Here is a 17839-nt window from a genome sequence, read left to right on the forward strand (position 1 = left end):
CTTTCTCACGTATGAAACCCACTTGGTAACGGTGGCGGTAGGGTATATAGATACACACACACACACACACACACACACACACACACACACACACACACACACACACACACACACAGATATGCTCATACATTTATTCCCATATTCACTGAAACTCTGACAGAGTGAATGTCTTGTTGCCATAGCGCCCGTTGGCAGAGAATTGGCAGCAATGCTTGACTGTAGAAAGAGAGAGAGAGAGAGAGAGAGAGAGAGAAAAGGAGAAGGAGATACAGAAAAGAAAAGAAAGGAGTGAAAGAGCTGTGTGGAGTTTGGGTTAATGAGGCTTTAATAAACATTCTTTTGGTTGATAAATGTTTTGTTTTGCGCATTCATCCGTTCATCCTCGCTCTCGCTCTTTTTATTCCTCTGACAGGTTTCCCACAGCATGACTCATTTTGATTAGCACCGGGCAGCCATTTCAAAGCTCACAGTGGCTACAACATCAGTCAGTACAGGAAACACGCCTCCTCTCCTCTCCTCTCCTCTCCTCCTCTCCTCTCCTCTCCCCTCGTCTCCTCTGCTGACTGATGGAGTGTGTCCCCCTGCACTGGTCTTTAAATTCCATTTAATGCCACTCAGAGCAGGTAGTCATCAGAGACTCGGGGTGTGTGTGTCGGTGTGAGTTTGCGTCTGCGTCTGACACAAAACAATCGCAGCTCCCGCTAAGCAGTGTGGGCCGGGAGTTCTGGGAGCGTTATTCCGCCGCCACTCGGGATGAGGAGGGGGGAAAAAATGGAGGTTGAGGTTGTGATGTCTGTCCTTATCTTGTCATTAGCCAAAGCGTTGCAGTGAGAGCGCCGCATAACCTCGCTGCTGGTCCGGCTGCGTTCCACTATCTTAACATTTGTCTCCAGCCGATCCCATCCAACCCTCTATTTTCATTTTTATCTCCCCGTGTCATCTCGCTCTGGCTCTAAAATTCATTTATGCTCTCTCGCCCTCTTTTGCCTTCAGCCTTCCTCTCTCTCTCCTTCCCCCTCTGTACCTCCTCTGCTTCTTCTCACTCCCAGATCATATCTACTCTCTTTCTTCCTTTGTCTTTAATTGTCACAAGTCTTTTCAAAATCCGCCGTCTCCAAGATTTGAGCAGAGATACAGATCAAGCAAGAGACTTTGACGATGCGCAGCACAGCACTCCCTACTGCTACATTAGAAAAATGAGGAAAACAGTAAAAATCACAGTATGTCCCCTTAAAAAGAGTCCAGGTCTTGGTGTTATTTAAACATTTTAAGGTGGGAAATAGTTTCTATAGGCGTCTCAGCAGGGATTAAGTGAGAACAGCATTCATGCTCTGAAGCTGGATTTCTTTGTTGACAGAAAACCGAGTCTGACATTGATGAGGCGGTATTGAATAGTACTCCGCTTCTCACATGGCCCCAAAGAACACAGAGAGAAAGAGAGGTAGACACAGAGAGAGAGAGAGACGGGAGAGAGGGAGAGAGAGAGACTAAGTGGCCTCAGGGCATCGGTGCCGTGGTGGGGCCCTGGAGATCTGTCAATAAACAGGCAGGTTGTTGTTTCTGGATCAATCCTTTACCAGGCTTGGAGCATTGCTTCAGTTCTAATGGCCGTGCACAAACAGGCACACACACTCACACTCACACACTCAAGCACACACTGTTTGCTTCTGAATTAAGACTTATCACACTGGCATCAATTCCATCTGACTCTACCAGCAGCTGTTGTGTCATTCTGGCTGATTGACTGACTCACATGTATATAGAAGTGTTTGAAGCAGGTGCTAATATTTATAACCAAACCGTTTCAACCATCAAAAAAGCATTTTCAAAAGTTTTCTTTGAAGTTTATGCAGCTAGATGGAATCTAGCGCAGCGCTTAGGTCAACTGTTCTTCGGTTGATCTCTACGAGTGCCATCTCCACACACACTCACACTCACATCTCTTTCCATTCATTTCCCTTCTGCTGTTAGCTGCTAATCACTTGCCAGAGGCTTCTGCTGCTGCTGCTGCTGCTGCATTGGAAGCTAAACACCCACCAGCCTGCACTCATATGCTCTTGTATTTAAACTCTTGCCGTCACTATCTGTTGTTCCTGTGTAAACTAAAGCACTGGAATCTGAAAACGCCTGCTGTTTAATTTCAGCATATTCATATATTATTCATCCACTCTATTGCCTTTTTTTGTACCTGGATTTTCAGTTGGCTGTTTTACTGCCACACATGTATAGACAAAGGATACTTCACTTAATGGTGTATCACTTTTAAATGAAATGTATTTATGGCCTCACTTGCAGTATAACCTGGTGCCGTGCCTCTTAGTGCTACAGTAGTTCTGTCAGAGCTGCATTCATCATTGCAATTATGTTTTCTTAATTGATTCTTTATCTAAATCTCTAATCGAGGTACCTTCTTCTTCGTCATCTTCTTTGATGTAAAAGCAGGAAGTGTCTTGAGCAAGTTGCTTTTGTTTCTGACTGAATCAGAGTTGGTGGATGTGGCTCGAGCAGGAAGAGCTGCTCGACTTCTCTCAGGATCAGTGTGGAATTTGTGCAGAGAGGAATCCATTGTGTGAGAGAAAATGATACCAATTTCTCCTCTGACAGCAACCACAAAAGACCGTGCAGAGAAGCTTGGAGCCAAATTGCGCTTTTAAAGGGCATGTCACTACACTGCTGCTGTTTGTGCACACACACCTAGCATGCAGGGAACGCAACAAATTTACACTCTCTAAGGGCTGCTGGAAGTCAGTCAGGACAACGTGGAAAAACTCTGATGGATATGAGCATCATGTGTGAACAGCAGGTATCCGCTCTGTCCCCTCTTATCTTTGTTAGATTACATCCTCTGAGGGTTTGTTAATATGCCGACATCTTAAGAGAACCGGACAATGAAACCTCGAGCGAACCAAACCAACCAGCCAAACGATGATTTCCCCCCAATGCCTCCTTGTTTATTCTGCTCTTGCTGTTGTTGAATGGCAGCCTCTGTCAACAGCCACAGCAGGGTGGCAGCAGGAGGAGGAGGGGGAGGTCTGGGGGTCTGTTTGCCTCTGCTGATACCCTGTTGCTCCCAAAACAGAAAGACTGCTAATCAATGAACAAGCGACTGTTTTTCAGAGAGCGACGAAATAACATGTGGAGGCGCCGGAGTGGAAGGAGCACAGAGAGGCTGTGTGTGTGCCGTACCTGTCCTTTAATGGGGGGGATGAGAGGGGAGGGGGGGAGAGAGGGGGGGCCACAGCCTCTGGTATGTGGGCTTCACGGGCCCCGATGAGCCGTTTCATTCCTCTCCGCTGACTTTGTGACAGGTCGAGCCTCCTCACTCCACACTATGAATGCGGCACACACACACGCTACCCGAGCCGTTCCTGTGTAAATGCTCTGCGTGCGTCGGTCTCATCTCGTACCCCCGTAACCCCCCACCCCCACCTCACTCTGCCCCCCCCCCCCCAATGCTGACATATTTCCCTCAGCTCTTTGCTTCGTCTGTGTTTTTATTAAATTACCGTGACAACCAGAGCGGCTGCCATCGACTTCCAAAGGAAATGGCTTTTATTGATTTGATCCGCTCCGCGAGATGCCAGGTACTAAATGACATTGTTGAACAACCCTGCTGCGATTGCAGAGTGGCGAGGAGGCTGGAGCTGAGTCTGTTATGCAAATGGAAAAAATGGATGTTACTGGGTGACTGAGCACAGAAACCCCATTGAGATCTTATCTGTGAAGTGTGTCATGTGAATGGATTCGTTTCTAAGTGGCAGGCGATGGATGGCGGCGAGGCACGATGGCGTAAAGGAAAGAAAAGAAGCTGTCAACCACAACACGTCTCCTTTGACTGTTTGCGCGGGTCACTCATGTCACGGAATCAACATCTCTTTTAATTTGTGCCGTGGCCTTCGCTCTGTTGTTTAGCAAAGGGCCGTCTTTTGTGTCACACATGTGGCGCCCGCTGAATAGACGCACTCATCTCTATGTTGACTGCACTCATCTCACTCTTATCCGTGTTCTCCCTCACCCTCATTTTCCTTGTTCTCGCCCACTTCCCGTTTTTCCCTCATTGTGCTCCGTCTCACCATTGTTGTCATTGTCTGCAGCGAGACGCCCGCCTCCTCTCACGACACATGAGTGAGTGCTTGGGTAGCGATCTCCTTAGGAACAGTTTCTGTAAACATACAACCATTATATCTGCCACCAACTCCGCCTGTTCCTCCCTCTCCTCCCTCTCCTCCCTCTCCTCATCTTCACATTGCGCATCCCCCTTTCTCTCTCTCTCCCTCTTACTTCGGTCTTCCACACTCGTTCCCTGAAACTCATCCAGCTTCTCACAGCCGCCGCCCACACCCGGTCCAGTCACCACAACCAAAATCCTCTCGAACACGGGCACAAACACATCCTAAAGCCTCGGAGCAGCGAGCGGGCGGGCGAGCGAGGGGGATGAAACGTCAGGCTGTTGGGTAAAAGTGATGTATCGTTACCAAACCCTTATAAATGGACCGTGTGGCACTTAGTGTTTCTAAACCAGGAGAAGAACCATTTCAATATCTGAGGGGAAAGCGGGGGGGACATGATATCCGGTAATGGAAAAGAACGGAAGGAGAATGAGAGAAATTTGACATGCATGAGTACAATGAGGTATGAGAAACGGGCTTCGACACGGGCGGGAAGACGGACCGGAGAGAATAGATGGAGCGAGGGAGACAGAAATACAGACCTATATGGCTGAGCTGGCAGGCTCCTTCACTGATTAACATGCTTCTCAGACATGGGGAGAGGAATCAAACTTGCCTCACAGCCAGGCCTCAGAGTTCGGTCTGCACTGCAACAATAGTGTGTTTCTGTGTGTGTTCCTGCCCGTTTGGTTCTTTGGAGTGTTGACGCACATGCAGGCACACACATGCAGACACACACATGCAGGCATGGGTCTTTGTTCCTCTGCTGCTGTGTGTGCCGAGTTGTCAGCAGAAGACGTTGCTCGCTTGATTGACATTGCAAGTGTGTGTGCGCGTGTGTGTGTTTGTCTGGGGTTGGTTGAGCTGTATACCACATGAGACGTGGCATTCAAAGCCACAGGGAGAGATAAAGCTGGAGAAGGAATCCAGAGTTAGCGCGCCGTGCGAACGGCTATTGAAAGCGATACAGGTGGAATTTATCAGACCAAATTGGACAAGCAGGTGGCTGATTTGTGCGAAGAGGAGATAGAGTGAGGGTGGATAGAGGAGGGATGGAGAGAGGCCGGAGATATGTACACATGCGGCCCAGAATGCCAGCCTGTGTGTGTGTGTGTGTGTGTGTTTGCAAGGCCTGATGTGTCGGTCTTGGACTGGGAGAAGATACTGAGCCTCCCGGTCTCTGTCAGGAGAGAGAAAATTGGTTTTAGATACAGTTTATGATGAGGATGTGCACAGCAGCACGCTTGACAAGATTTCCCTGTGAAATATGCTATTTTATATACAGCATAAAAAAGTCTGGACACAGCTGAGGGACGTACTATTCCTGTGAGCACACTGTTCCTTCAGACTTATAGAGTTTCTTGGTGCTGAGGCTTTTAGCCGAGCTCCTTTGGCATCAGCGATACGACGAATGCTCGATAACACGATCCTGACAGCAGGAACGGGCCGTGAGAGAGAGAGCGCGAGAGAGAGAGAGAGAGAGGGGAACGGAAGGTAAACATCATTAGCATATGGCGATTGTGTAGCCTGAATGTATGCAGCCCACCCGGTTCCTTCCCTTTCTACATCCGCCTACATTCCAAAGCTGAATTTCCCACAATGAGCTTGTTTCCGCCTGCATGCAGCTCCTCTCGAACACACACACACACATACATCGTGTTATTGAGTCGCGTCGGCCCACCGCGGCGTCTATACTAATTCTTCCCAACCACTTTGGGCCGTGTTGTGAGACGGCGCAGATTGAGAAACGTCGAGTTTCATCTGCTCGCGCTGCTGTTACTCTGTTGTCGGCGAGAGACTTTTTGAAGGAAGCGTGGGGGAAAATGCAATGAGCCGTCTTCCCACCATTACCACTTGTGAGCGCCGCGGCTGCTGTTCGCTTACACTTACAGAACGTTTCTCATGGTAGTTACAGACGCGCCTACTGTCAACAGTGACGATAATGTAGAAGCAAGTACATTTAGGAACAAGACATCAGGACACGTGTCGGTGTAACTACGCCAGATGTTCATTTTTGCTCATTTCCACCGACTGAATCATTCATCACTGTATTTGTTTGTCTGTATCCCTCAGTATGGATCCAATAACAATGGTTCTAAGGATCAAATTTAGTTTTGAAAGGTGGATCTGACAGCTGAGACGTTTACACAAGAGCAGGTAACGCAAACAGACATTTGAGATCTCATACCACAGTGTAAATAGTATCAATATCATGTCTGTGTCACTGACGATGTAATCAGGATTAACTGCCGAGCACATGCCAGGCCGCTGATCAGGCTGTACTGCTGTTTACACTTAACTTGTGCTTAGCTTGGTCGTATCTTCGCTCCCCGTTTGACTCTAAAGCAAGTGATAGCCTCATTTAAGCATCTGTGAAGAAGTGCAGTGAATAAATGTGGAGTGAACTCTCTTATATTATTTTTCCAGCCCCAGAAATGCTTATTTTGGCCCTCCAACCAGCCCTTGAACCCCCTCTGACCGTCACTTGTTGCCGACACAATAAATCTGCCTCTCCCGCTGATCCGCAAGCTAACGGTTCTCAGCACGGGAACACGCTACGCTATTGAGTTACCCCTGAGTATTTAGGCAAGATAATACACGGCCTTGAGGGAATTTTAGCCGGATAATCACATCAAGTGGGGTTCTGTCATGCTGCAAAACCTTTTATTGCCATTAGCTTGGTTTCTGTATTATTTATAACCATACTGGAGATTATCGCCTGGTGTGTTTTCCTTTACTGGCTTTATGGAGCCTCCTGCCAGTGATGGATGGAGTTGCTTTTAGTCTCCTGCCAGTCTCAGAGTGTGTTTTCTTTTCATTTTTACTGCTGTGTAGCCTTGTTTGAGCCTGATTTATGACCTTGGCCCCTGATCCCCTCTGCCGCGCTAATGAACGCCGTAAAACAATAGCAAGCCAAAGGTCAGGGCCGATTCCACTGCCGTGACTTGGCGTGGCGCGATGTTCTTCCCCCCCCGCCGTCGCCGCCCGTCTCACGCATCTCCTTCTTTGATGGCGTACGTCGGATTCGCGGACGCGAGGAGAGAGAACGAGGGGCGGGGAGTTTGGTGAAGCTGCAGAATAACAAAGAAAGATATGCACGATGTGGTGAGTGCATCATTTATTCCAACTACTTTCGAGTCTTTCTCCAAAAAATCCAGAACTATAATTAACCCACAGACCCACACAGACGTCCTGGTCTACAATCATTGTTTCTTCTCCTCTCGGCTCGGCTATTATTGCCTCGCCGTCTTCCTCCGCTGTAATTTTGAGGATTGTGAAGGTTAATGACAGTGACACGACTCTGGGGAGAGCTCCCGTAATACTCAAAGATATCCATTCATCAACAATAAGCTATTACAGGTATTACATTACTGCTCTGTCATGCAGCGCTCTGTACTTTACGCTGCCTCTCGCCTCGTAATGGGAGCAAACTGTCTGCAGAGAGAAAGGGTCTGAGATTATCTTATTGGAGGAATTATATATCCATTAGACACTCGATGCCATCGGAGGAAGATACCAGCAGACGTCTGTGGCTGGGGCCCGTTTTGTCCCCGTACACATGACACTCACACACACAGACACACACTCACACACACACACACACACACACACACACACACACACACACACACACACTAGATCTATACATACATGCATGGGAAACCCGCTCGTCTGTGTTTGTGCTCTCCTCCCCTTTCCCTTCTTGACATATCTGCAACGTTATGAAGGGATCTGGGAGTTCACGGTGATGTGGAGAGTCACGTAAACAGACCCCGAGGTCGCCCGAGTCCCACGAAAAAGAATGAAAATAAATAAGAAATCATGTTTGCATTACGCTCATGCAGACAGAGCCCCGACATGGTTTTTACATTAGACTCAGCGGAGAGAAAGGAGGGATAAGGACTGTGGTTTGGCCTAACTGAGGAGGGAGGGAGGTGTGTGTGCGTGTGTGTGTGTGTTTGCTGTGCAGTATTATGTGCGCTCACGTCTGCAGACGGGCGAGCGGTTAAATTGTCGTGGGTCTGTAATGTGGTTTTCAGCAAAGGGGGAAGACTTAGTGTTGTGGCCTCGTTACAGAGATGTTGCATCTGCCGGTGCTAGATGTAAGTGATTGGCCCTGTGCTCTTCATCTCACTCTTCCTCTTCCTCTCTCTGTTTCTGGCTCTCTAATTCTTTACATTCTTTGGCTTCATTCTCTTTACATCCGCTATGACTCCCCGCTCTCCTTCTCTTTGAATGCTCGCTTGTCTCTCCTTCACCTCTGTTTCTCTTCATCGCTCCCTGTAGTGCATTATTTTTGTCACGTCTTTGTCCTCTCCAGTCTCGGCTGCCTTTATAGTCGCTCTGCTCCTTGTTTTGCCCCTCTCTTTCTCTCTCTCTCTCTCCTGTTACCGCTGATTGACACAGATCGGGGTGACGCTGCCATCACCTGTCATTGATTCTACACAGGCCATAAAGCCGCCTCTCCTCTCGCTAATATGACGTTTAGAATAGTTTAAGGGAGATCTGTGGGGTGTCTTTTAGCTGGCATTAAGAAAATGGAGCAATCATAAAACCGTGGACCGTTCCTTAATGTCCCTCCTCCCTGTGTGCTGGCACGGTGTCGCAGACTGAACAGGCACCGGCGCTCTGAAGGTCACTGCAGCCACGTGGAACAATACATGTAGAGCAAAGTGGCGCTCACCTTTGTGGCAGCAGCGACTGAGTCTTCCTTTGTTCATTCTGTTCTGATCCTTCCCTTTTTAAGTCACAACCACAGAGTCTCTCCTCATCCTCATCTTTTTTAAAGGATCAAAGAACTAAAAATCCTTTGTCGGCTTCTGTCCGGTGGAGTCCACCACTTCGGCGCCGAGTGGAAGCGCGTCTCCTAATGCACACATGAGGCTTCTAACACTGGACAGCTGTTGTCTAATGTGACACCCATTACCATACAAATAACTGTGCTGAACTCTGCCCATGTCGTGCTTTTAGCAGCAAGGAATGTGCAAATAAACATCTGCTTAATGTGCTGATTGGTATTTCACTCTGGTAATTTAGAGTTTCTAATTGGCCCACTAACTGCAGATATGAGGATACGGGATTCTGCCACACAGGAAGGCCCCAGCAGGATGCAAACACAAGACCTTCTTCATCAAACCACCTAAAATTTGTTCTAGTGCATTCGTTACTTGATCAGTTTTAGGCAATATAACCTTTCATTTGTCCTTAGAATTGGTCCGTGTATGAACACAAAGTGTACTGAACAAAATCCAAAGAAAGTTCTCCTGTTACACTACAGGATCAAGCTTTGATTTTCACCTCAACACCAGCGAAAAGAACGTAAAGAAATCTCTTCTTTGTGTGTAAACTCCTGAAGCATCTGGACCAAAACTGGCTTCTGTCCGACCGTCGGTGGATTACAAAAGCGCAGTGATGCTCAAAAACAACTCTGATGAAATATTGAAATCATAAATACGCCAACAGTGTGTGTGTGTGTGTGCGTGTCCACTCCCCCCCTTCCCCTTGTATATGTAGGACATGCACATAAGCTCATTTTTCCTCCAAGCTCTAGTCCAATTTTCAGTGCGAGTACCTCAGGGCTGTGTAATTACGACGCGCTCAAACAACGTATGCGTCATACCAACGAGACTGAGACTCTGAGAAATGAGGATGAGAGAGGGAGAGAGAGAGAAACATGGCATAAAGAGACGGTGAAGAGTTAAAGGTAGAGAGAGTGAGGAGGAAGCAAGAGCCATGGCAACCATAGGAAGTCACAAAGACATTTCAAAACACATTGTTATCTTCCTTTAATGAATATGTGTTCACTCTCACTCTCACACACACTCGCACACTCATCCTGTCACCACATTGTAGACATTCCGAACATCTCTTCTTCTCCTTCTGGATCAGACCAGCAAAGGTCTCGCTAGACACCGATTGGTTGATGATTTGTTAAGTCTCATCAGGTCCCCCCCCACCTCTTTTCCACATCTTAAACGATCTCTTAACGGCTTTGTTTAGGAAATTACCTGCCTAAATGCCCCATAATTATATTGATCTGAGCCTGTGGAAGTGTTCAGATGCACTGGTGAGTGTGTGTGTGTGAGGGACAGACAGCTTGTGGTGAATCTGCTCAGACTGGAGTCTAGCTTGACCCGTTTTTGTTTTACATCGTTCCGCTTTCCACATTAATTTGGAGCACAAGTTGGGATTGGAGCGGTTCCCAAAATCAAACTCCATCCCTCAATGAGTTTGTCACGGCCCTGGAAACAATGGCTTCTTCTCAGTGAAAAGAATCGACACACACCCATTCGCTTGTGGCTGCGTCTTGTTGTTTTTTTTTAACATTTATTTAAATCTGTGCTGTTTGCCAGATTCAGCATGGCTACTGTGACATTTACTGCCATTTTCCATTCCCCCTCACAAAGCACTATAGCACCCTGGGGTTGAATAATCTGGATTAGTGTCTCCTTCAAATGGTAAAATGCATATGTGACTTATGCTATGCTGCGTTCAGTGATAATGGCTTCACAGCTCCGACCATGAGGCCCGGGCTTCTGAATGGACTCGCTGCAACCGTTTGTCATAATTACAGAGATGCTTTGGCTCTGAAACACTCGGGCCCCCACATACACACACACTTACACACACATACATGCACACACATTTGCTTTTATACTTGTGTATCTACTTATTCTACAGTCCCGTGAAATTGTATAGCCCTGGGTGTCTAATTATACTAATCGAATGCGCACTGCCTGACATTTATTCATACATTATTAATCGCAGAGACAATAGAATCTCTGATTGGATCTACTGACTTCCTGACTTCTCATCTTCTCTTTCTTCTCTTATCTCTCGTTCCATCGCTTTGGGTTTCTTTCCACCCCCCCTCTCGCACCCCATCAGCACCCCTCCTGACCTCCCGTCTCCTCACGGTGACTCCTTCCCCTTCATCTCCTGTAATTTTCCCCTTTGCGGGTGTCGAGCAATTACCGCGCCGACCGCTTTTATTCTGATGTTGGTGACGGGAATTTGAGAAATGCACCATAAAGCTGATGCGTCCCGATAAGGTCACGTCCGAGACTCCATTAAAGTGATGGACTCCACAATGGCTGTTTGTATCCTTCTGGAGGGGAAGTGGAAGAGTGTGTGTGAGTGTTTAAAAGAAGTGCTCACTCCACTGATGAATTGGAGTTTGATGCTGTTTGTCCACAGCAGCTCAGAGTTGCGACGTGAACTCGCTGCCATCACTCACTTTAATTCACGACAATATCAACACAAATGACTATTTTACAATGTCACACCACATTAATTCTTTGCGGATTTGTTTGTTCGTGTTCTACCAGGGAATAATCCATTAAATGTGGGCGATCATCCAGTTCCAGGGGTAGATTTAGGAATTTTCAAAAGTATTTCTTAATTTTACAAGTTGGGGCATGTTTAGATAAAGTAACACAACAGTCTCTCAAAAAATCAAACATATATCAGTAGGTGCCAGTTGGTCCATTATAGAGTTTGTTATGAGGACTACACTGATTTAGTCGAGGCGTGTTCAGCCTTGGCAGAGGTATGAACACTAATGAGTTCCCTTCTAGCACCGTGTTGATTTTGATTGCATTGCTGAAGTAATTATCACTACAGAAATGATCTTTGAACATGAGACAGTGAAATGTAATCTATGTTTTTGTAAAGGTCACACACACACACACACACACACACACTGAGGCCAGATTGAGAGAGAGGGAGTGAGAGAGAGGGTATGGCAGCATAGTGGGTAGCGTATGTTCCGCAAAGCATTTCTGCATTGTGCCATGTGTGACCACAGTAAAATGATAAAGGGGAGTTTTGCATAAAGAAATTCAACCTTGACTACTGTATTCAAATATGAGAATATGAGTCGCTATTGTGCACGAGTGAAAGAACCGCAGCCGGTGAAGGCCTCCCCCACTTCATTTTCAATGCAAATTACTCCTAAAACGCTGGCTCAGCATTTATCCGGCACAAAACAAAAAAGGTAGTTATGAAAAAAAAAGCAAAGAAACGAAGTTCATGAAAGTATCTAAGAGAACACAATTTCATGCTGGGCTGCAGCGGTGAGAGGGGAGGGCGAAGGGAGAGATAATTATATAGGAGGCAGAGCTGGAGATAATAACGGGAATAAAGGCGCCTGGTGGGATCCCAGCACGCGGTTATCGCAGGAGAACTGGCGGGAGAAGCGAGGGAGCGAGGGAGCGAGTGAGCAGCGTGTGGCGTCAGCTTTACCAACTGAAGTCAATAGCAATTCTCACAGCTTTCTTCCCTCAAAGCCGAGTGCTGGTGTCATTTTGTAAATGGATCGCTTCAGGGTAACTTAATTTGAGTAACATTTGTATTTCCACGTTGAATCACATCATGGGGGAGTGTGTGTGTGTGTGTGTGTGTGGGGGGGGGGGGCTGGGCTCCGTGTGTGTGTGTGTGTCGCCAGAGGAGCGCCAGATGAAAAATCCCAACAGTTTAGCCGCCCTGTCAGAGAGGTGATTTGCGTTCCTGGCAAGCATTTAATTTAAGTAAACCATCATTCCTCTCCCCTCTCTCTCTCTCTCTTCATGTCTCTCTCTCTCACACACATGCACACACGCACACGCACACACACACACACTCAGTGAAATGGATGTATGGAGTGCTATAAAGTCTTTCTCCCACTCTCTCCCTCATTCTCACCATGTATACAGTCACTTCCATTCATCTATAGGGCACAACTCGCCCTCTCGATCGCCCATGCTGGTCACCCGTGCCTCCCTCTCCATACTAAACGTATTGTTCCCCTCTCGCTCTCCTCCCCGTCCACTTGGCTCCGTGTGTCATAGGTGGCCTTATGGGCGATTGCGGTGGCGTTGTGTTGCATGCGAAGCCGGCTGGCTGGACGTTCCTCCCTCGGCTGATGACTTAATCCGTCTCTCCGTGCGGCTATTTATCTGCTCTCCCATCAGTGTGAGGAGAAGGAGATGCTGTGTGAATACAAAGAGAGAGAGAGAGCGTCAGTGTAGGAGCCAGCCGGCCTCTGAGTGATTGAGAGAGTGTTGCTCTCTAAATGTCCGCGTCTCACTCCTCCTCCTCATTTCCCAACCGCTCACTCCCTTTTCTCTGCTTTTTTTTTTATTCCCACAGACTCCTCTGTTTGTTGCTATGGCAACCGCCGCCACTCCCTCCTTCTTCCTGCTGTGCTGGTTGCTCCGATCGGCCTGCTCGGCGTTCCCAGAGGAACCGGGGCCTCTCAACTCCATCCCCAGTGAAGGTATTGCACCCCCACCCACCCACCCACCTCTTCTTTCTCACCCTCTCTCTGCTCAACGCTTCTCCCCCAGGACGTGACGTGGGAGGTGTAAGGTCACGCTCTAACACTCTGGGGGTGTTGGAGGCTGAGGGTCAGACAGGCTCACAGACAGGCTCTCACACGAAGGGTGTTGACTGGTATCCAGGTCAGGAGGTGTGAGGTCGCAGGCAGGAATGAGGCCAGGGTGAAGGAAGGGAGTCGTACTCCCCAGTTTCCCACACACACACACACACAGACACACACTCAGACCCTCCAGAGACGTTGTTCTTTACACACTCAGACTTGGAGTCTCCGCGTCAGCTTGGCAGTCGCCCGCACGGACCAGACCCTGATTGATCGCGGTTCAATAATATTGACTGATGGCTTCCCAGCTTAGTCCAGACCCTTCTCAGCCTATCAATACCAGCAGAGTGTACAGGCTGACAGAGACACACACTCTGCATTACAGCACATATAGGTTACCACATTACACACAGGCTCATCTGGATGGACAGAGGAGGAGAGAGAGAGAGTGCAGGAGTGCAGGTGAGGTGGATAGAGGAGGCAGTGAACGGCTGAGGGAGAGAAAGCAGGAGTGAGAAATGTGACAGGAGAGGAATGGAAATGAAGAAAAGCAACGTGGAGGTGAATACGGAGAAGAGCACAGAGATGAATGGAAGAGAGCAGGAGAGCAGAGGAATGATGATGACAGAGAGAGAGAGAAGGAGAGGATATCAGAGGAAAATAGTTCTTTCTCCCTCTCTTTCTTTCTGTTTCTTTCACTCTCAAGGTCACTCTCAAGTCTTACAGCCACCCTGGTTTCCCATAGTAATCTGCTCCATTTATACAGTATGCCACTGTTCTCTCTCTCTCTCTCTCTCCCACCCTCTCTCAGATCCACTCAAACAAACTCTCACACACACACACACACACACACACACAGAATTCCTCTCACACGCTTCCTCCGTGTTTTTTCAACTGCTGCCCTGTGTGTCAGAGCGTTGATGAAAATGCCTGGCATATTTCCCTCAGTGATTTTTCTTCATTTGCCTCTGAACACTTTGTGCAGTTTGACTGTTTTGCCTTTTAGGTTTTTTTTTTCACTTGACAAATTCTCCGTCCAACATTGTTTGTTTTGCCACTAAAGATTTCAGCTCGGGCTTGAAACGTTCTTTGCCCACACAGAGTAGCATAAGAATAAACTATTCATGAAAAGTGAGTCAAACCAACAATCATCTGAGGAATTAAACACTACCATTTGTGTGTTTCCTCCATTTTTTATGTTTATAAGAGGGTTTATTTCTCTTGTGACAGTCTGTGAGTGTTTGCTCCACATTAGCAGCTACTTTTGTACAAACATGTTCAAATAAGGGGGCAGGTTCTAAACTAGATTAGAAATTTGTCAAAGTTGTGTATCATCTGTTACATTACGTGTGTGTGTTTGTGTGTGTGTGTGTGTGTGTGTGTGTGTGTGTTTCTCTGTGACAGTGGTGAGACGGTATCCAGTGTTTCTGGGTCGACCTCACCGAACATGGCTGAGACAAGAGCCTCTACACATCCAGAGGGTCCTCCAAGTCAACCGGACGCTCTACATTGGAGCAAGGTACAACACACACACACACACACACACATGCATGCATAACGGCGGATAATAAAACTGCCCACAGGCGAGCATGGCTACTGCAATCTGTAGATCCTTCAAAATATAACACAACAATAACACAATAACACACACACACACACACACACACACACACACACATATATACAGTACATAGTTCTCTCACACCCATCGGCAACTCTAACTTACATAGCCGCACAGACTGTTATCAGGGTGTTTGTTGCCAAGCAACCTTAGCCGCTAGGATTTTTTTTTTATGGTACAGTTTGAGCAACACATAAATTAAATGATGTAACATTGGAGCACACAGTGGGGAGTCTTTACCCTGTGGAATTCATAAATCGCTTGTGATTTATAGATCACAAGCACGACATCATCCAGAAGCTCTTTGCTCATAAGAAAGTGAGCAAGAGCTGTAATATTTTTATGGTAGAAATGTATTTGCTTCAGCTGCTCTGGATTTATTTGAGCTCAGGAATGCCAACACACAGGTTCCAGATGTAGCCTGAGGTTTGGGAGTTTTTTTTCTAAATGCAAACAAGGAGAAAGGAGGCAAATGTGAAGTAATTATGAACTTCCTGGCTGCCAGTCACCCCCAGTTTCCAGCAGCACCTCAGCGGCCTCATGCAGCCCCTCAGACTGTCAATCATTCAAAACAGGAAAATGGCTTTAGGAAGAACCTGTTTGACCTCAGATGACCCCTTCAGTGTTGTTGGCAGAAGTGTGTCTCTAGCCTGTGTCTCCAGGCTCATAACTTATCAGTCAGCCCCTGTGATTGTGTGTACGTGCCTGTGGTCTGAGCCTGCTGGTCCCCGGGGGCTCCTGGTGAATGTGCTGATCATACACACAGACGCCAACCGTGGTGGTCAGCAGGGCCAGACGAGGCCGGCACGCTCAGCTTCTCCACGTTTACACCGTGAAGCCGCATCAGCTGCTCCCCCGGAGCCGTTCAGGAGCTGACCGGAACCAGACTCGACTAACGCAGAACACACACCTCTAGATTTACTGCCCGAGTTGAACAGAAATTAATTTAGCTTGAAACATGCTAAATACAAAAAGAGGCACAGCAGGGTTTTCACATATGGCGCTTGTTATTCGTCTCAAAGAAGATTGAAGTGGCTTCCAATAAGAGACGCCATTGTGGTCCAGGAAATGACCCAGGCTCTGGCCCCCAGTTGGTCTAACCTTACTACTGGGGTAGTAAATATATCAAACCTTGTGCCACGGGTCCAGCCATTCTGTCTGCACCGAGCCAATCTATACACGCGCACACACACACACACACACACGCATAACGCCGGATAATAAAAGTGCCCACAAGCGAGCATGGCTACTGCAATCTGTAGATCCTTTAAATTATAACTAGAGCCATGAAGCAGTTTGACAGAGGTTCATTTCAATTTATAGCCACAGTGGGTTTCATCCAATGATGGAGGTAAACTGAGAGGAATGTTTCAGCCAACCAGAGGCCGGTGAAACGCGAGACTGCCTGAGGAGGGAGGGAGGGATGGGGGAGGGAAGGGGAGGCAGCCAGAGAGATTGATATACAGATGAGGGGGAGGAGGGGGGCCGTTCCAGGAGTATAATAGAGTTTTTTGTAAGTGGTTATTTGTGTTTGTGGCTCGCTGACAGACACTGATCAGTCGGGGAACAAATCGCTTCCAAGTACAAAGCTGTGTGTTTGCACGAGCGTCAGACAGAGCGTCAGAGCCTCAGAGTGTGTAAAGGGTTAACGTGTCGCTGTGTGGCAGCAGCAGCAGGTACGACCGCTAAAAGCCTCTGCAGAGCGCCTGGCACCCCTCCGATAAGGATGCCGCACTCGTCCTCTCCAATCCCGCCGCCATTAGCATAGCTGCTCCTCAGACTGCAAGCGCGGCTAAATCCCAGCCCGGAGCACCTGCAGAGAGCAGCCACGTGCCTCTCCCTCTCTCCCTCTCTCCCTCCCTCCCTCTCTCCCGCCCTCTATCCACGCTAAATGAAAGTAAACTCTGTTTTTGGCTGGTGGCAGATGGAGTTAGCACCTTGCTGCGTTAAGCCCCATTTCAGCGCGCGGCGAGATGAGCAGCTGTGGATCGTGTGGACGTTCCACCTCCAGCACGGCTAATCCACGCCAATATAAACCAATTGGAGTGTGTTTACCTATAGACGTGATGACCCTCAGCGCGGCCAGCTCGTGATTAATGACGCCAATTGTGATAAAGAGAGGGAGAGGGTTTTGCCATCTGGGCCCGTGTGTGAGTGTGTGTTTGCGTTTCGGCGTTTGCTATCACCTGGAAAGGGAGAGTTGTGCCGCTGTGTTGCCAGGTTGGTTGGCTGCTCGGCTTATCTGCCCACAGACGCCGACCTCAGCGCTCACCCGGGGTCAGGCAGCCAGTTGAAATGCCTCCTGGCAGACAGAAAGCAGGCTCCTGGGTCAGGGCAGGGAGGGCTGAGAGATCCAGCTGGCAGGCTGTTCAGCTGTAGAGGCACTGAGAGAGAGAGAGTCTGTGTGCGTGTGTGTTAGATTTTTATATTCTGACACATTATCAGGATAAATATATCAGATTAAAGAGCTGTTGTTATCTACATTGTGGCTGTATTGTGATCTAGCAGCGTTCAGAGTTTCTTCTTTGCTTCATAAACACACAGCCTCCGTTTCTTTGAGATGATTAATAACTTTGCCTCTACACTTTCTTGGTGCAGGCTTCCATTAATGACAATCTGCAACCCTCCACTTCAATATGACTTTATGTAGCCGGGCGTAGGAGGCGAGCTGATCAACACATGTGATCAGAT

At 47.9% G+C, this 17839-nt stretch overlaps 1 protein-coding gene across 1 annotated transcript in view; it reads left to right on the forward strand.

Annotated features, from left to right (window-relative positions):
* The window catches only part of sema6bb (sema domain, transmembrane domain (TM), and cytoplasmic domain, (semaphorin) 6Bb), a 109583-nt gene that overhangs the window by 40434 nt on the left and 51310 nt on the right, over positions 1-17839 (forward strand). Inside the window, exons 2-3 of the mRNA XM_076153253.1 lie at positions 13299-13425; positions 14932-15046. Coding sequence (XP_076009368.1) covers positions 13317-13425; positions 14932-15046 — 224 coding nt within the window. The 5' untranslated portion in view covers positions 13299-13316. The remainder of the gene's footprint in view (positions 1-13298; positions 13426-14931; positions 15047-17839) is intronic.

The sequence above is a fragment of the Genypterus blacodes genome, unplaced genomic scaffold (genome assembly GCF_046128005.1).
Source record: "Genypterus blacodes isolate CSIRO-AG114 ecotype Tasmania unplaced genomic scaffold, CSIRO-AGI_Gbla_v1 ptg000058l_1, whole genome shotgun sequence".
In the NCBI taxonomy this organism is placed as follows: domain Eukaryota; kingdom Metazoa; phylum Chordata; class Actinopteri; order Ophidiiformes; family Ophidiidae; genus Genypterus; species Genypterus blacodes.